This window comes from Hypanus sabinus, chromosome 30 (assembly GCF_030144855.1).
Source record: "Hypanus sabinus isolate sHypSab1 chromosome 30, sHypSab1.hap1, whole genome shotgun sequence".
NCBI lineage: Eukaryota > Metazoa > Chordata > Chondrichthyes > Myliobatiformes > Dasyatidae > Hypanus > Hypanus sabinus.
Window position 1 is genome coordinate 38,117,160 of NC_082735.1, and position 16,184 is coordinate 38,133,343.

The window sequence follows — 16,184 nt, forward strand, 5'->3', positions numbered from 1 at the left end:
GAAATTCCTGGGTGGACGAGAAGGAAGTTGGTATGGTGGGTCGCTCCTGGCCCTTAACGTATTAACAGATTTATGTCTTGAAATAAGTATTTTTATATAAACAGCGTCTTGTCCACACTGGCTTGGCTGTGAGCCATCTGGTGTTTTCAATAGTCATCACGAAATTTGATTTCAAACTTCTTTCCCAGTTTGATTCCAGCTGAATCTTCTTCATTCATCCGGGCTGGTTTCAGTCAAATCCCACCCTGAGGATGAGTCAGCTGGGATTGGGACAGTTTTGCCGGTACTTCAGTCAAATCCCATCTTGAACATGGGACTGGGACAGTTGTACTCCTCTGGGTTACGGTTACTTGATGTAAAATCTGTTGGTAATTTTGCCAAGATTGGTAAATGGCTGCACCTTTCCTAAAGTGTTCATAATTAGATAATTTATACATCAATATGTAAATCTCTGCTTTGGCTGTTGGATGTAATTAGAACTGTTTTTCATTCTTAATCCCATTTTTAGTGAGTGGATTACACTGATTATTTTGATTGATCCTGGACCTTGTCAATTGGAAAATATACAGTAAAAATGTGAAATGATGAACAATATATTATGAATTAATACAATGTGTGCCGCTGTGAGTACACGGTCTAAAATATGGATTATTATTTCTTTTTTAACTAAAATTTCCCCCTTTTGTCTAACTTTTAGAATGAAGAACTTTAGGGGCATGGAGATAATTTGGAATAAAATTCCTAGATTTAATGGTCAAAGATAATTTAGAATATATTTCCTAGGTCTTGGGATAATCATTCATTAACATTATTTTTTCTTTCCTAATTGCATTTTTTCAGGTGATTGTAATATTGGTTTCCTGTTTATTTGCTAACATGATGGAATTTAAAAAAAACATTTTAATAAAACAGCATATTGGGGAAAAGAGGTAATTATTGATTTGAGGATGGCAAATGGTTAGAATTGAGTCCTGTTGAATAGTTCTACAGATTACAGAGAAGTATACAATTTGGATTAGTATAGTGTGGCCTATATATAGTAATGTATAGTAATGTTGCCTTTTTGACAATTGACTTACAGGTTATAGGGTACAATTTTGAAATCTATAAATGGTTGAATCTTGAAGTAAAGGGAAATAATGTGGGGAGGAAAGCTTGGTTAGTATGATTGAGTGTGTGCTAGATATTACAGAAGTTGAGGTGTTGAAATTACAGCAGTAAATGTGAATGGATTTTCGTAGAAAGTAAATGGAGACAAAACAATGTTTGACTGCTGCAAATACTCAAGTAGGTATCTACAGATGAGGAAATAAAGTGTGTTTTAGAACATACAACAGTTCCGTGCAGGAACAGACCCACAATGTCTGTGCCAAACTCAATGCCAAGTTAGACTAAATGGCTTCTGCCTGCACAAGTTCCATATCCCTTGATCCCCTGCACGTCAATCTAAATGTCTCTGAAACATCACTCGTGTATCTGTTACCAGCTTATTAAGTCAATTTTAATTAGAATTTCTTTTTTTTTAAACTTTTTTTATTGTATTTTTAAATGGTTACAAAGTATGAAAAAACTATATAACCCTTACCCCCTCCCCTTAACCCCTCCCCCCTAACTGCCCTATAGAAAAAAAAGAGAAAGAAAGAAAAAAAAAGAAAGAAAGAATGCCTGGTTGTTGGAAGATCTCCACATGCTCCATGGAATTCGTAATAACTTTAATATGTATATTTATTTCTTTCCCCTAATAACCAATTGTTTCATCTTCAGAGCATCTATATATTTAATCCTGTCTTTTGTAAATAAGGGCTCCAAATTTTCAGAAATGTTTCATATTTATCTCTTAAATTATAAGTAATTTTTTCTAATGGAATACAACCATAGATTTCTTTCTTCCAAGAGTCTATACTTAAATGTGTATCCGATTTCCAAGTAACTGCAATTTCTTTAGAATTTCTTGATTGTGGCTTGTACAAAAATCTTTAATGATGGTTTATGAAATACTGGGTTTAATAAACAGAAGCACGGAACCTACAAAAGGTATCAAATTCTTATTTCTGCTGTTGCTGAAGTATTGTTTTCCCTCCTAATTTTCAGCTTTCTAGGAAGTCTTTGAAGTTGCAGGATAGAGTTGTTAGAATGGTGGTAGAAATGGGGGAGAAGTAACGTTAGGCTAGATTCTGTTAACTGTAGAGTTAACATTACACAGATTTAACATTTGTTAAAGGAGCCAATGTTAACATGAAGTACTGTTGAGTGGTTATAATTAGACAGTCATTTAATTTGATGTAATGCCTACAAAACAAGAATTGGATAGATATCCCAAAGGAGAGAAAAGTACTGGGAAATGGAGAAAGAACTGCAGAGAGTACGAATCAGATTGGTGGAGTAGATCAGACAACATCCTTAGATATAGAATAATATTCCAGTATTGAGCACCTGCCAAGTTAAAGATTGTTATTTGTGTTTACATGATTTTGTTGCATCGGCTTGCTGTTTCATTCCAAAAGTCTGCATTATCCATTTGTTATCAGATGACATTTTGTCAATAACACCCACAATTCCAAAAGTATATTTTTAAAAAATCAAGTGAGAAATGATGTCACAACGCAGTTTCATGTTGTTTTCTCAGTTGAAATTTTTTTTAGCAGTTATGACTGAACTATCAATAGTGTAACTGCTAAATTAAAAGCAGCGGTGCAAACTGAGAATTAGTTGTCCTGCCAATTCTAAATATTGGACAAAATCAAGTAAAATTGAGATTTGGGTCAATATTCTCTGGTACAGTTCTTTGTGATTGTGATTAAAAGTCTGAAATACAGACCTCACAAGAAGTTTCTGTGGAAATTATTTATTTCACTTTCCCTCCCCTCAAATTCTGATCGTTTTACAGTTCACACTTCTAGTTTCTATGTTATTACTGGCAGTGCATTAGTGAAAGAAGTAATTTTGGAAAGTAGATTGAAGGCAAATTTGTTATTATTTCATTTGACCATTTGATTAACACCAGTAATATAATTTTATATTTAAGTGTGTACAGTACTTAATATTTTAAATTGATTCATGCTAGATTTATTCAAAATTGGAGATTTATAGAACTGTGCAGTAATCTTAAGCATACACAGTGTATATATAGCTAGGGGGCCTAAGACTTTAGAGAGCAAGTTTGTAAATCTGGTGGGAACAAAAGATCACACACAAAATGCTGGTGGGACGCAGCAGGTCAGGCAGGATCTATAGGGAGAAGCACTGTCGACGTTTCGGGTCGAGACCCTTCGTCCTGTTGCTTGAATTTCCAGCATCTGCAGATTTCCTCATGGGAACAAAAGATGTTGGGAATGGCGAGCGTGGAATGCCGTGGGAGGGGTGTGGTACAGGTGGCAGTGAAGGAGTGCCGGTGGAGGAGACAGCACTGGTGCAGACATACTCAGCTCTGAGAGACCAGGCAAAGTCATTCGATTCTAAACAAATAGTTTATTGATCATTACAGAACCTCTCTCTGGTGCCTCCCTTTCCTTTCCCCTTTTCCTAACAATGATTCTTCTCTCCCTGCCCCCTTCCCACTCTCAGTACATAATAGAGATCCATATCAGAATCTGATTTATCATCACCCATATATGTCATGAATTTTTTTTTTCAGCAGTATATGCAATGCATAAAGTTACTACTTCACTGTGCAAAAGTCTTGGGCTCCTGATATATGTGCCTAAGATTTTTGCACAGTACTGTATAGAGAATCATGTTGGATCCATTGCCTGGAAGAGAAGCACAAGAGGATTCTGAGCTCACAGGATTATTGAACTTGAAATTATTCTCTTCAGAATTCAGGAGAACATTTAATTTTATAATCACAAAGAATTGTGCAGCAAACTGCCCAGACTATAAGACAAATTTTATCTATAATTTTCTCTTTATTGCAGATGAAAGGAAAGTCTTTAAAATGAAGATATGGCATGCATAGTTGTATTTTTTTGGAGATAGAAAATATATTTCTTGCAAATTTTATCTAACAGATTCCAGTCTGAGAATCATTAGCATCGATTCATCGATTCCAGCACTGGAACCCTAGGGATCTTTGGACTTTTGTTTTCCACCCTGCAATCTGGATGAAGATCTTCACTGCCCATCTGTGCCTCAACAGCATCACCACTGATAGAATTGGCAGCCTGAATTATATAGTTTCCAGACAGTAGATGAACTCTCATGAGAAATTAACCTCTTGAAATTGATCTGAATGACCTGCCTGGCGTGCAGTGGCCAATTCTGCGTTGACAGTAGTGACAACTGCACAGTGCTCTAAAGAAATAACATGCTGTTTGAATAAAGAATAGTAATGGATGCACTAAAATTTTCAGAAGGTGTTTACTATAGTACTCCATCAGAGATTATTGTGCACAAGAAAACATGAGGAAGTAATATATTGTGGAGGATAGAGGATTTACAGACCACTGGAAATGGAAAGCAGATATAAATGGATCTTTTTGTTATTTATAAGATGGAATATGGGGGACATAAACTCATTTGTCCAAATGATGTGGTATTGTCCCTAAATTATTGAAAACCATACTATTGCCAAGGCTAATTCTACCTCTGCAAAATAACCTGGCTCCAACACTACTTCAATTTATCTGCTGGAAGCTATATCCATTCCCTGTTATCTCTCTACTCGACCATTCATCCAAAACTTTGTATCCATATTTAAATTCTCCAATTCTTGCATTCATTTATACCTTTTTGTATGCTGCATTGCATTAGCTCTCAGTTCAAAACTTCATGTAATCTCTTCTCCATTTCTGTAATTTCCACAAATGCACAAATATTTAAAAACTTTGTGTTTTAACAATTCTGACTTCTTGCATGTTCCCAATTTTAAATGCTTAATGATCAGTGTGTATGCTTTTTGTTGCTTTGGCTGTAAAATTAGGAATTCTCAAAACCATTTCATCTGCCCTAATAATTTCTATGGCTCAACAATTTTGTTTTTATGGATGCCAAACTTGCTAAGTGCATTGGAACGTTTTACTGTTATGAAGTCACTTTAACATGCATCATTGTTAAATCACTGTGTTGTGATTTAACAATAGGCAGATTAGTGTTCAGTGCAGCTTTTATTGTAATTGCTTTAATCTGACTTGCTGCTTTGAACAAATTTCAGAATTGAGTATTGTTCTGATTTCTTTTATGCTCATTTTACAGATTCTCTTGCACTGAACTTTTTCCTGAGTTGTAGAACTTAGTTCTGTGTTCTCTCTAAAGAACATGGCTTGTACTGGTAAGTGTGATCTCAGTTTGGTGTGTGTTATTCTACATATTGGGATGTCCTGCTGTAAAATCATGCAATTTTCTTTGGGATTTCCACATCAGGATCTTTTGGGTTGATGTCATTTCCTGTGTAACACTCCTTTTGGAATATTGTAAGGACCATGTTGGCCTGGGGATGCTTGTGATTAGGCAATCCTAAAACTATACGGTCTTCAACATGAGCAAGTTCATGTATTGGATAGTTCTTGCCCTTAAGGGGGGAGCCCACTGCTCTGATAACCGACATTCCTGAATATTTATTATGTTTAGAATCATACAGCACGGAAACAAGTACTTTGATCCAGTGCTCTGGGGCCAAGATGCAAATCACAGTGCCTACAGTCATTCACAGCACAAGGCACATATAGCACATATAAGATAGCAGTAAAATACAGTCACACAAAAAAAATAGCCCAAGTTCCGGAGTCCATTAACATTGCAGCAGTCTGCAGTTGAATACAATACAGTTTGTCTTTTGCCGAACAAACTCTGGGGGGCAGATTGGATGCTGCGCCTCATTACCCCAGCACTCCAGTAGAGCACACCGACTTCCAATACCTCTCTCTTGGGCGGCAGTAAACAGATGACACGGCAGCTTGATGCCTAGTCCTTGCTATAACCAAGCCCATGCATTTCCTCTACCGTCTGCCAATAGATCAGTGAAATGGACGCAGCATTTCACATTAATAATATACAAGAATGCCTTGTGATCACAAGAAGAGCGACTAAGACAATCACTCGCTATTAGACTGCACACTGCCTCGGTGCACTGACTCTTCAATGGCTCTCTGATACAGGTAGCAGTACAATCTGCACCAAGTCCAGCTAGCAAGGTCTTGCAATCGTAAAAAATATATTTAAAAAAGGCAATTACATCTTTGGTTAGCCCCGTAGAAGCCACTACATAACAGATTAAAATTTTTGTAGATGTTGACATAAAGTGCATATAAGACGCAGAGTAAAATACTGTACACAAAAGAATAATGCTACTGACACTGTTATATATATATTGTGTACTGGAGTGGTAGCAGGATGTTCAGAAGTCTCACAGCCTAACAGTCCTCCACCTTATACTGCGGTACCATCTGCCTGACGACAGAAGGTCAAAGTTACAAACACAAAATGCTGGAGGAACTCAGCAGGCCAGGCAGCATCTATGGAAAAAAAGTATAGTCAATGTTATGGGCTGAAACCCTTTGGCAGGGCTGGAGAAAAAAAGCTGAGGAGTAGATTTGAAAGGTGGGGAGAGGGGAGAGACAAACACCAGGTAATTGGTGAAACGGGGGGGGAGGGATGAAGCAAAGGGCGAGGAAGTTGGTGAAAGGGACAGAAGGCCATGGAAGAAAGAAAAAGGGGGGAGGGAGCACCAGAGGGAGGCGATGGGTGGGCAAAGAGATAACATGAGGGACAAGGGATGGGAAGTGGTGAAGGGGGAGCATTACTGGAAGTTTGAGAAATCGATGTTCGTGAGCACCAGGTTGGAGGCTACCCAAACAGAATATAAGGTGGTGTTGGCCTATCCCAGCAATGGAGGAGGCAGTGGAAAGTGGAATTAAAATGGGTGGCCACTGGGAGGTCCTGCTTCTTCTGGTGGACAGGGCGTAGATGCTCAGCGAAGTGGTGTCCCAATATATGTCTGGTCTCACCAATACACAAGAGACCACACTGGGAGCACCAAACACAGTATATGACCCCAGCAGACTCACAGTTGAAGTGTCGTCTCACCCGGAAGGACTTTTTAGGGCCCTGAATGGTAGTGAGGGAAGAGGTGTAGGGGCAGGTATAGCACTTGTTCTACTTGCAAGGATAAGTGCCAGGAGGGAGATCAGTGGGGAGGAATGAATGAACAAGGGAGTCGCGTAGGGAGTGATCCCTGCAGAAAGTTACCACTTTGAAAGATTTGGGGAAGTAGTTGAAAGACCATAAGACATAGGAACAGAATTAGGCTACTCAGCCCATTGAGTCTGCTCTGCCATTCCATCATGGCTGATTTATTATCCCCATCATCCCCATTCTCCTTTCTTCCTGTAACCTTTGACACTCTATTACTACTTTATATTCACTGAAGGAATGTAGGCTTCACAAAGTGAACCAGCATTTAATTGCTCTGCCGTATTTGCTCATGAGAAATCTCTGAGAAGTGTTAAAGGTAGTGGTGTGTGATGGGTTGGTATTTCAGCTGAACTGTTAATGATTTGTTGTGTTAAACATTGCAGTGCTTCGTTTCAACTCACTAGGCCTCTTGCTCTCACACTCCTGGTTTCAACTCACTGAAAAAATTTAATATGACACTGCATAACATCTTTATAGTTTTTTAAAAAAGCTGAATTGAAAGTGTGCTGGGTATCGGTTTATTGTGGTCACATGTCCTGAGATGCAGTAAAAAGTTTTTGAAGGATGTAATGAAGGGTACAACAAAGAAAATCATGTAATCTTTTTCTCATCTGCTTTATTACAAATCCATTGTCTGTAAGCACTGCCCAGATTAGTTTTGCATCCAGATGTAAGATGCATCTTAATCATCATTTGATCATCCAGGTGTTCCATTTCTAGTCTATTTCTCGAATTACATTTGATTCAGTTTATGAATCCACTTTGTAGTCAGTACTAGAAGCTTGAATGATATCATATCATATATGAAGTTCCAATGATATCATCAAGAACTGACAATTCTTCAAATACTTTGTTTCTAAACAGGTAGTTCAACATATCAGTGAACGTCATAATTGAAAAGGCCTTAACTTTCTCAGAAACAACAAATTTGAAATCACAGTATTGCTACAATATTCTTGAAGCAACATTTCCATCATAGTTTGTACTAGTAGCTGAGTATTTTTGTCAGAAAATTTATGGATTATATACCTTAACACATAATTACTTACAGGGCATTTCAGTTATATTAACATAGATTTCAAAATTATATTAACATATATAAAATGAATTTCCAGCTGCATGGCTACAAAATCCATGAGAAATAGGAGCAGGAGTCGGCCATCCGGCCTGTCTAGCCAGCTCCGCCATTCAATAAGATCATGGACTCATCTCCATCTACCTTGTACCTGCCTTTTTCCTTAATTCCCCCTACTATGCAAAAATCTATCCAACCTTTTCTTAAATATATTTACTGAGGTAGCCTCCACTGCTTCGTTGTGCAGACTATTAATTTACCACTCTGGAAAAAGCAGTTCCTCCTCATCTCCATCCTAAATCTACTCCCCCGAATCTTGAGTCTATTTCTCCTAGTTCTAGTGTCAGCTACCAGTGGAAACAACTTTCCTGCCTCAATCTTATCTGTTCCTTTCATAATTTGATATGTTTTTCCTCTCATTCTTCTGAATTCCAGTGAGTACAGTCCCAGGTGACTCAAACTCTCGTCGTAGTCTAACACCCTAATTCCTGGAATCAACCTGGTGAACCTCCTCTGCACTGCCTTCAAAGCCAGTATATCCTTCTTCAAGTAAGGAGACCAAAACTGCATGCAGTACTCCAGGTGTGGCCTCACCAGTACCTTGTACAGTTGCAGCATAATCTCCCTGCTCTTAAATTCAATCCCTCTCGCAACAAGGGCCAGCATTCCATTTGCCTTCTGATTGCCTGCTACTTCTGCAAACCAACCTTTGGTGATTCATGCACAAGCATTCCCAAGTCCCTGTGCACAGCAGCATGCTGCAATTTTTTTAGCCTTCAAATAATAATCTGCTCTTTCATTTTCCCTTCCAAAGTGAATGACCTCACATTTACCAGCATCCTCTCTATCCACAGCCCTGGTTATGCAATTCGCTAGGATCCAAGTCCCATCGCAATTCAAGTGGAGCCCTTCCCATTGGTATATCTCCCTCTGTCCCCAATACTGGTGCCAATTTCCCATGAATTCAAACCCACTTCTCCCACACCAATCCTTTAACTTGAATTTAACTCTCTAATCTTCTTGACCCTATGCCAATTTGCACGAGGCTCAGAGAGCCCTGAAGGGTCTCGGCCCGAAACGTCGACAGTGCTTCTCCTTATAGATGCTGCCTGGCCTGCTGTGTTCCACCATCATTTTGTGTGTGTGAATTACTACCTTTGTGGTTCTGCTTTTTAACTTGGTCCCTAGCAGCTCAAATTCCCTCAACAAAATGTCTTTGCTCATTCTACCTCTGTCATTGGTACCCACATGGACCACGACAACTGGATCTTTCCCCTCCCACTGCAAATTCCTCTGCAGGTCATACAAACGTCGCAAACTCGGGCACCAGGCAGTCAACACAGCCTTCGGGACACTCCATCTCCGCGACAGAGAACTCTGTCTATTCCCCTGATAACACTACCCCCAATTACCACATTTCGCATCTCTCCACCCTCTTGAATAGCTCCCTGAACTATAGTGCCACAGTCAGTTGTTCATCCTTCCTACAGCCACCACTCTCATCCACACAGGGAACAAGAATCTCAGACCTGTTGGACAAGCTCAAGGGCTGAGGTTCCTCCGGCACTGTCTCTTGGATCCTACTACCCACCTCATCGCAGCCACACCCTGTTGTCACTGACCACAGACTGTATTTGAGGCAGCTAATCTAATGGGTGTGACTACCTCCTAAAACAGAATCCAGGTAACTCTCCCCCTCCCTGATCTGTCACAGTGTTTGAGGCTCACATTCCAGGTCATCAACTTTGAGCCTGAGTTCCTCGAGCAGCCAATACTTGCTGCAGATGTGGTCACCAGGACCCACAATGGTCCACCAGCTCCCACATCATACAGCTACAGCACATCACATGATCCTGCATCACCCTACTTTATTTAATTTATTTAATTAGCTGTAATTTAGTGACTTTTTATTCAAACACTACAAGTAGCCTTACTTGTGCCTCCTCGCCAAACAGACAGACAGACATACTTTATTGATACCGAGGGAAATTGGGTTTCGTTACAGTCGCACCAACCGAGAATACTGTAGAAATATAGCAATATAAAACCCATAAATAATTAAATTATGCCGTGAAAATAAGTCCAGGACCAGCCTATTGGCTCAGGGTGTCTGACACTCTGAGGGAGGAGTTGTAAAGTTTGATGGCCACAAGCAGGAATGAGGCTCAGTGTTGCATCTCGGTGGAATGAGTCTCTGGCTGAATGTACTCCTGTGCCCAACCAGTACATTATGGAGTGGATGGGAGTCATTGTCCAAGATGGCATGCAACCTGGACAGCATCCTCTTTTCAGACACCACTGTCAGAGAGTCCAGTTCCACCCCCACAACATCACTGGCCTTATGAATGAGTTTGTTGATTCTGTTGGTGTCTGCTACCCTCAGCCTGCTGCCCCAGCACACAACAGCAAACATGATAGCACTGGCCACCACAGACTCGTAGAACATCCTCAGCATGGTCCGGCAGATGTCAAAGGACCTCAGTCTCCTCAGGAAATAGAGATGGCTCTGACTCTTCTTGCAGACAGCCTCAGTGTTCTTTGACCAGTCCAGTTTATTGTCAATTCGTATCCCCAGGTATTTGTAATCCTTCACCATGTCCACACTGACCCCTTGGATGGAAACAGGGGTCACCGGTGCCTTAGCCCTCCTCAGCTCCACCACCAGCTCCTTAGTCTTTTTCACATTAAGCTACAGATGATTCTGCTCGCACCATGTGACAAAGTTTCCCACTGTAGCCCTGTATTCCGCCTCATCTCCCTTGCTGATGCATCCAACTATGGCAGAGTCATCAGAAAACTTTTGAAGATGGCAAGACTCTGTGCAGTAGTTGAAGTCCGAAGTGTAGATGGTGAAGAGAAAGGGAGACAGGACAGACCCCTGTGGAGCCGCAGTGCTGCTGACCACTCTGTCTGACACAGTGTTGCAAGTGCACGTACTATGGTCTGTCAGTCAGGTAATCAATAATCCAAAGCTGCAAGTTCCCACTCCTATACTGGTCCATTCAATAATGACCACCCTCCTTGGACCCTGCTTTACTTTTAATTGCTCCTGCTAATGAATCGTGAATCGATTGGTCTGCTGCTAATGCGCCAATCCCGTGAAATGCTCCTGTTTTAAACTCTTCTCCCCAAAGCGGTCTTTCTCTTTGAATCGATTGGTCCACCATGTGCGTAGGAGCATTTTAGTTACTGCACCTGTGCAGCTTAAAGGGAACAGTGTTTACTACTTTCCTGAGATAGTGGGAGATGTGGACAGAGCTAGTGGACAGTTTGCGGAATGGACTGGGCTGCTTTCACAGCTCTGTAAATTCAATAGGAATAACGTCCAGTAGTCTAGCAGATCTACTAGTCTGACATAGTCAATGTCCTGAGTGTATGGATTAATGCAGATTTACTGTATTTGTTTAAATCCTGTTAGTCTGGTGCCCTATTTTTATTAAACCATTAATTACAGTCCACTGATTTCAAAGCATTCTGTTTTCATGGTATCATCTGCAAAGTCATCTTGGACAAGAAATCAGCAGACGCAATAGACTGTCTTTACAGTAAGCTGCCAACAGCCTTGTGTATAATTAAATGTGATCAAGCCTGGTTTAGAGAATTAGAGTGATTGGCCCCTTTATTACCTGACCAGAGCAAGGGGCCAATCATGACAACTGCTGCTGAACACCCTAATTCTCTGGAAGAAGATTGGAGTCAATGCCTTGTATCATTAGGAGTGGGTGGAATGGTAAGGAGGACCACAACCAAGGATTAGGGAGGGGATCCTGAGATGGAAAGGTGATAAGTGGTGGGAATTGGTGAGTTTGAGATCATGATTAATCACAAATTGAGACATTCCTCCATGTAAGTGGAGGGGAGAGGGGTTGCAGTTTGTATGAAAATTGTTGACTACGTCAGTGTTCCTAATTTGCACATCTGTGCATTGCAACTGAATAGTCTTGGGGTTTGCCAGTGAATCCAGTTCCATCACCTGGGGATTAATTGGCATTCACAGAACTGCTCTGCTTCACAGCATGGCCACAGCAGTGAGGGCTTGGATATAACTGCCTACATGACTAAGCAAGGATATGCAGTGCATGCTCAGAGGTGTTGATCCTTTTGGCTGTGAAGGGTTTTGGCCCAAAACGTCGACTGTACTCTTTTCCATAGATGTTGCCTGGCCTACTGAGCTCCTCCAGCATTTTGTGTGTGTTGATTTGAAATACAAAAATAGGTCCCATATATCTGCTTAACCCTTTTGGGAATAAATTTACTGCTTGATAATTTTGATTCTCTCCATGCATGCAGTGCCACCATTTTCGTCTCTCTGATACTTGATAAGTTTTAATTAGTATTTGTAAAATGAAGAACAAGTAACAGGAAGTAAAGCAACTTGGGTAGCATTAGGCAGAAAAAAACAAACTGTTGAGCCTTTTATAAGAACTGCTTTGTAACAATTCATGTACCACAGAGTACTTTCAAATTAAGTTAACAATTGTTATTTAAAACAAGTTTTAATTGTAATTGTTGAAAACAGTTTTGTTTCATCATATACTTCAACAACTTGGAAATCTCAAGGTTGTATATAGTATACATACTTTGGTAACAAATGTACTTTTGAACTTTGAAATTATCGAGGGAGGTTTATACTAGACTTCTATAACAATATATATCAAAATGAATTTATTATTTTCCCAAATCACTAGCTGTAATTTGATGTTAGAGGTAACAACAATCGAGGCAAAAAGTACCATTTGAGGGCAGACTGCTGTAAAAGAGCCAGAATGTAAAACAGATTTTCATTCATGCACCATAAATGGACAATGGTTTATGAAAGCAAGAAAAGTGCACTGAGAAACTGGTTAGTCCCCATTCAGTATGAAATGTTTGACAAACCAAATTATATAATATTTCATATCCTGTAGCATAACTGGCTCTTAGAATTAATGTGTCTTTTAATCGGTAAACCAAAAAAAACCTGGAAATTTTGAAATAAAAAGGATGCCAAGGTAGATTAGTTGTTAGTGCTCCTGTCTTGTAGCGCCAGGGATCCTATGGTATTATCTGTGGAGTTTGCAGATTCTGCTCATGATCATGTGGGTATTCCTCCCATATTTCAAGCACTTGCTGGTAGGTTAATTGGTGACTGTCAATTGCCCCTTACTGAAAGTAAGTAGGAAAAGTAACTAAAGGGGAATTCATGGTGGGCACGTGAGAGAAATGAGGAGGAAATTGAGGCCCTGGCTAAGAAAAGAAAAGAGGTGCATTTCAAGTATAGGCAGGTAGGAACAAATGAGATGCTTATGGAGTATAAGAAATGCAAGAGAGCACTTCAGAAAAAAATCAGGAGGGCTAAAAGAAGGCATGAGGTTGGTTAGTAAACAAGGTGAAGGGGAATCCTAAGGGATTCTATACATATGATAAGAGCAAAATGATTGCAAGGGACAAAATTGGTCCTCTGGAAGTTCAAAATGGCAATCCATGTGTGGAGCCAAAAGAGATGGGGACATCATAAATGCATTTTTTGCATCTGTATTTACTCAGGAAACAGACACAGAGTCTATAGAACGGCATCAACTTCATGGACCCTTATATAGATTACAGAGGAGGAAGTGTTTGCTATCTTGAGGCAAATTGGGGTGGGTAAGTCCCCTGAGCCTGACAAAGTATTCCCTCAGACCCTATGGGAGGCAAGTGCAGAAATTGCCAGGTTCCTAACAGAGATATTTAAGTCATCCTTAGCGACAGGTGACGTTCCAGAGGATTGGATGATAGTCAGTGTTCCACTGTTTAAGAAAGGCTCCAAACATAATCCAGGAGATTATAGGCCAGTAAGCCTGACAACAGAAGTGAGAAAGTTCTTTGGAAGGTGTTTTCAGGGACCAGATATAAGAGTATTTGGATAGACATGGACTGATTAAGGATAGTCAGCATAGCTTTGTGCATGGTAGGTCGTGTCCAACCAGATTTCTAGAGTTTTTTGAGGAAGTTACCAGGAATGTTGATGGAGACAAGGCAGTGGATGTTGTCTACATGGACTTTAGTAAGGGATTCAACAAGGTCCCATATGGGACATTGGTCAAGAAGGTTCAGTTGCTCTGTATTAAAGGTGAGATGGTAAATTGGATTAGACAATGGCTTTGTGGGAGAAGACAGAATGATAGTAGATGGTTGCCTCTGACTGGAGGGCTGTGAGTAGTGGAGTGCCATGGTTCCATTGTTGTTTGTCATCTATATCAACGATCTGGATGATAATATGGTTAACTGGATCAGCAAATTTGCGGATGACACCAATATATGCAATAAGCATATACAACAGTTCATCTCTGTGCAATAGGAGAACACACATCATAGTGCAATAGTCTGTTTTATTATTTCATACATTATCATTGTACATTGGAAAATTATTGTATATATTATTATTCTGGACATTATTAGTTAAGCCTGCACACTGCTAAGTGTGTTTTTAAATGTTGCTTAGAGAAAGAATTTCCCACGGGATCAATAAAGTGCTTATTATTAAGATTGGGGGTATAGTCACTACACTGTAGTGAACAGCAAAAAAGATTATCGTGGCTTGCATCGGGATCTGGACCAGTTGGAAATGGTAGATGGAATTTATTGGAGAGCAGTGCAAGGTGTTACACTTGGTAGGACCAAGCAGCATAGATCTTACACAGTGAATGATAGGGCACCGAGGAGTGCGGTAGAACAAAGGAATCTGGGAATGCAGATCCTTAATTCATTGAAAGTGGCATCACAGGTTGATAGGGTCATAAAGAAACTTTTGACACATTGGCCTTCAAAAATCAAAGTATTGAGCACAGGAGATGGGATGTTATGTTGAAGTTGTGTAAGACATTGCTGAGACCTAATTTGGAGTATTGTGTGTGCAGTTTTGGTCACCTACCTACTGGAAATATGTAAATTTGCATACAGAGTACAGAGAAAATTTGCAAGAATGTTGCTGGGTCTGGATGATCTGAGTTATATGGAACAATTGAATAGGTTAGGACTTAATTCCTTGGAATGGGGAAGATTGAGAGGAGGTTTGACAGGTATACAAAATTATGATGGGTATAGATAGGGTAAATGCAAGCAGGCTTTTTCCACTGAGATTGGGTGGAACTACAGCAAGAGGTTATGGGTGGGTTAAGGGTGAAAGGTTTAAAGGGAAGACGAGGGGAAACTTATTCACTCAGGGTTGTGAGAGTGTGGAACAAGCTGCCGGGGCAAGTTGCGCATGTGAGCTCAATGTCAACATTTAAGAGACTAGATGGGCTGAAGTGCCTGTTTCTATGCTGTACTTTTCTATGACTCAGTGAATGACATTAATTAACAGAAGGTGAAAGGCCTGATAGGCCAGAGAGTTTCCTCCTGTATAGTGAATGTGTTTTAAGAAAATATCAGTTGGCCTCTTTCCACAGATGCCTGTTTTATTGAGTACTTCAAAGACTTCTGATTTCTCTTTTAAGGCTACTTATTCTTAGTAAAATCCTTTCTATATTATATATAATCTACTACTGTTCATATAACTATCAAATGTATTCTGTAGATCCAAACATGTGTAATTAATCAACTTAAGGATTTATGTCCTTTTAAAGACTTATGTCTTTTATTTGTTGAGAAACAACTCTTATTTCAGATATTAAAGTAAAGGAACTAGACAGACGTTCTTCAGGCCAAGCTTTTGAGATCATTTTGAGCCCTACAGCTGAAACAATTCCAGAGTTTCCTCTTTCTCCCAAGAAAGATCGATCACTTGAAGATCTTCAAAAAAAAATGGAAGCTGCAGAAAACAGACGAAAGGTATTAATATAGAATATGAGCGGAACTAATAAGAACTTAAACATAGGCACTGAAGAGTCTATCTAAGTCACAGTTGGGTGGAACTAAAAATACAAGACCTTAAGATATAGGAGCAGCATTAGGCCATTTGGCCCATCGAGTCTGCTCCGCCACTTCATCATGGCTGATCCAATTTCTCAGCCGGAATCTC

At 39.9% G+C, this 16,184-nt stretch overlaps 1 protein-coding gene and 1 long non-coding RNA gene across 4 annotated transcripts in view; one reads left to right on the forward strand and one right to left on the reverse strand.

Annotated features, from left to right (window-relative positions):
* The window catches only part of LOC132383586 (stathmin-like), a 25,407-nt gene continuing 9,223 nt past the window's right edge, over window positions 1-16,184 (forward strand). Inside the window, exons 1-3 of the mRNA XM_059954739.1 lie at window positions 1-30; window positions 5,191-5,266; window positions 15,831-15,994. Coding sequence (XP_059810722.1) covers window positions 5,254-5,266; window positions 15,831-15,994 — 177 coding nt within the window. The 5' untranslated portion in view covers window positions 1-30; window positions 5,191-5,253. The remainder of the gene's footprint in view (window positions 31-5,190; window positions 5,267-15,830; window positions 15,995-16,184) is intronic.
* LOC132383587 (uncharacterized) overlaps window positions 15,849-16,184 on the reverse strand; it is a 17,128-nt gene continuing 16,792 nt past the window's right edge. For all 3 annotated transcript variants that reach the window (XR_009508730.1, XR_009508732.1, XR_009508731.1), the window contains one exon: window positions 15,849-15,974. This is a non-coding gene — a long non-coding RNA (uncharacterized LOC132383587). The remainder of the gene's footprint in view (window positions 15,975-16,184) is intronic.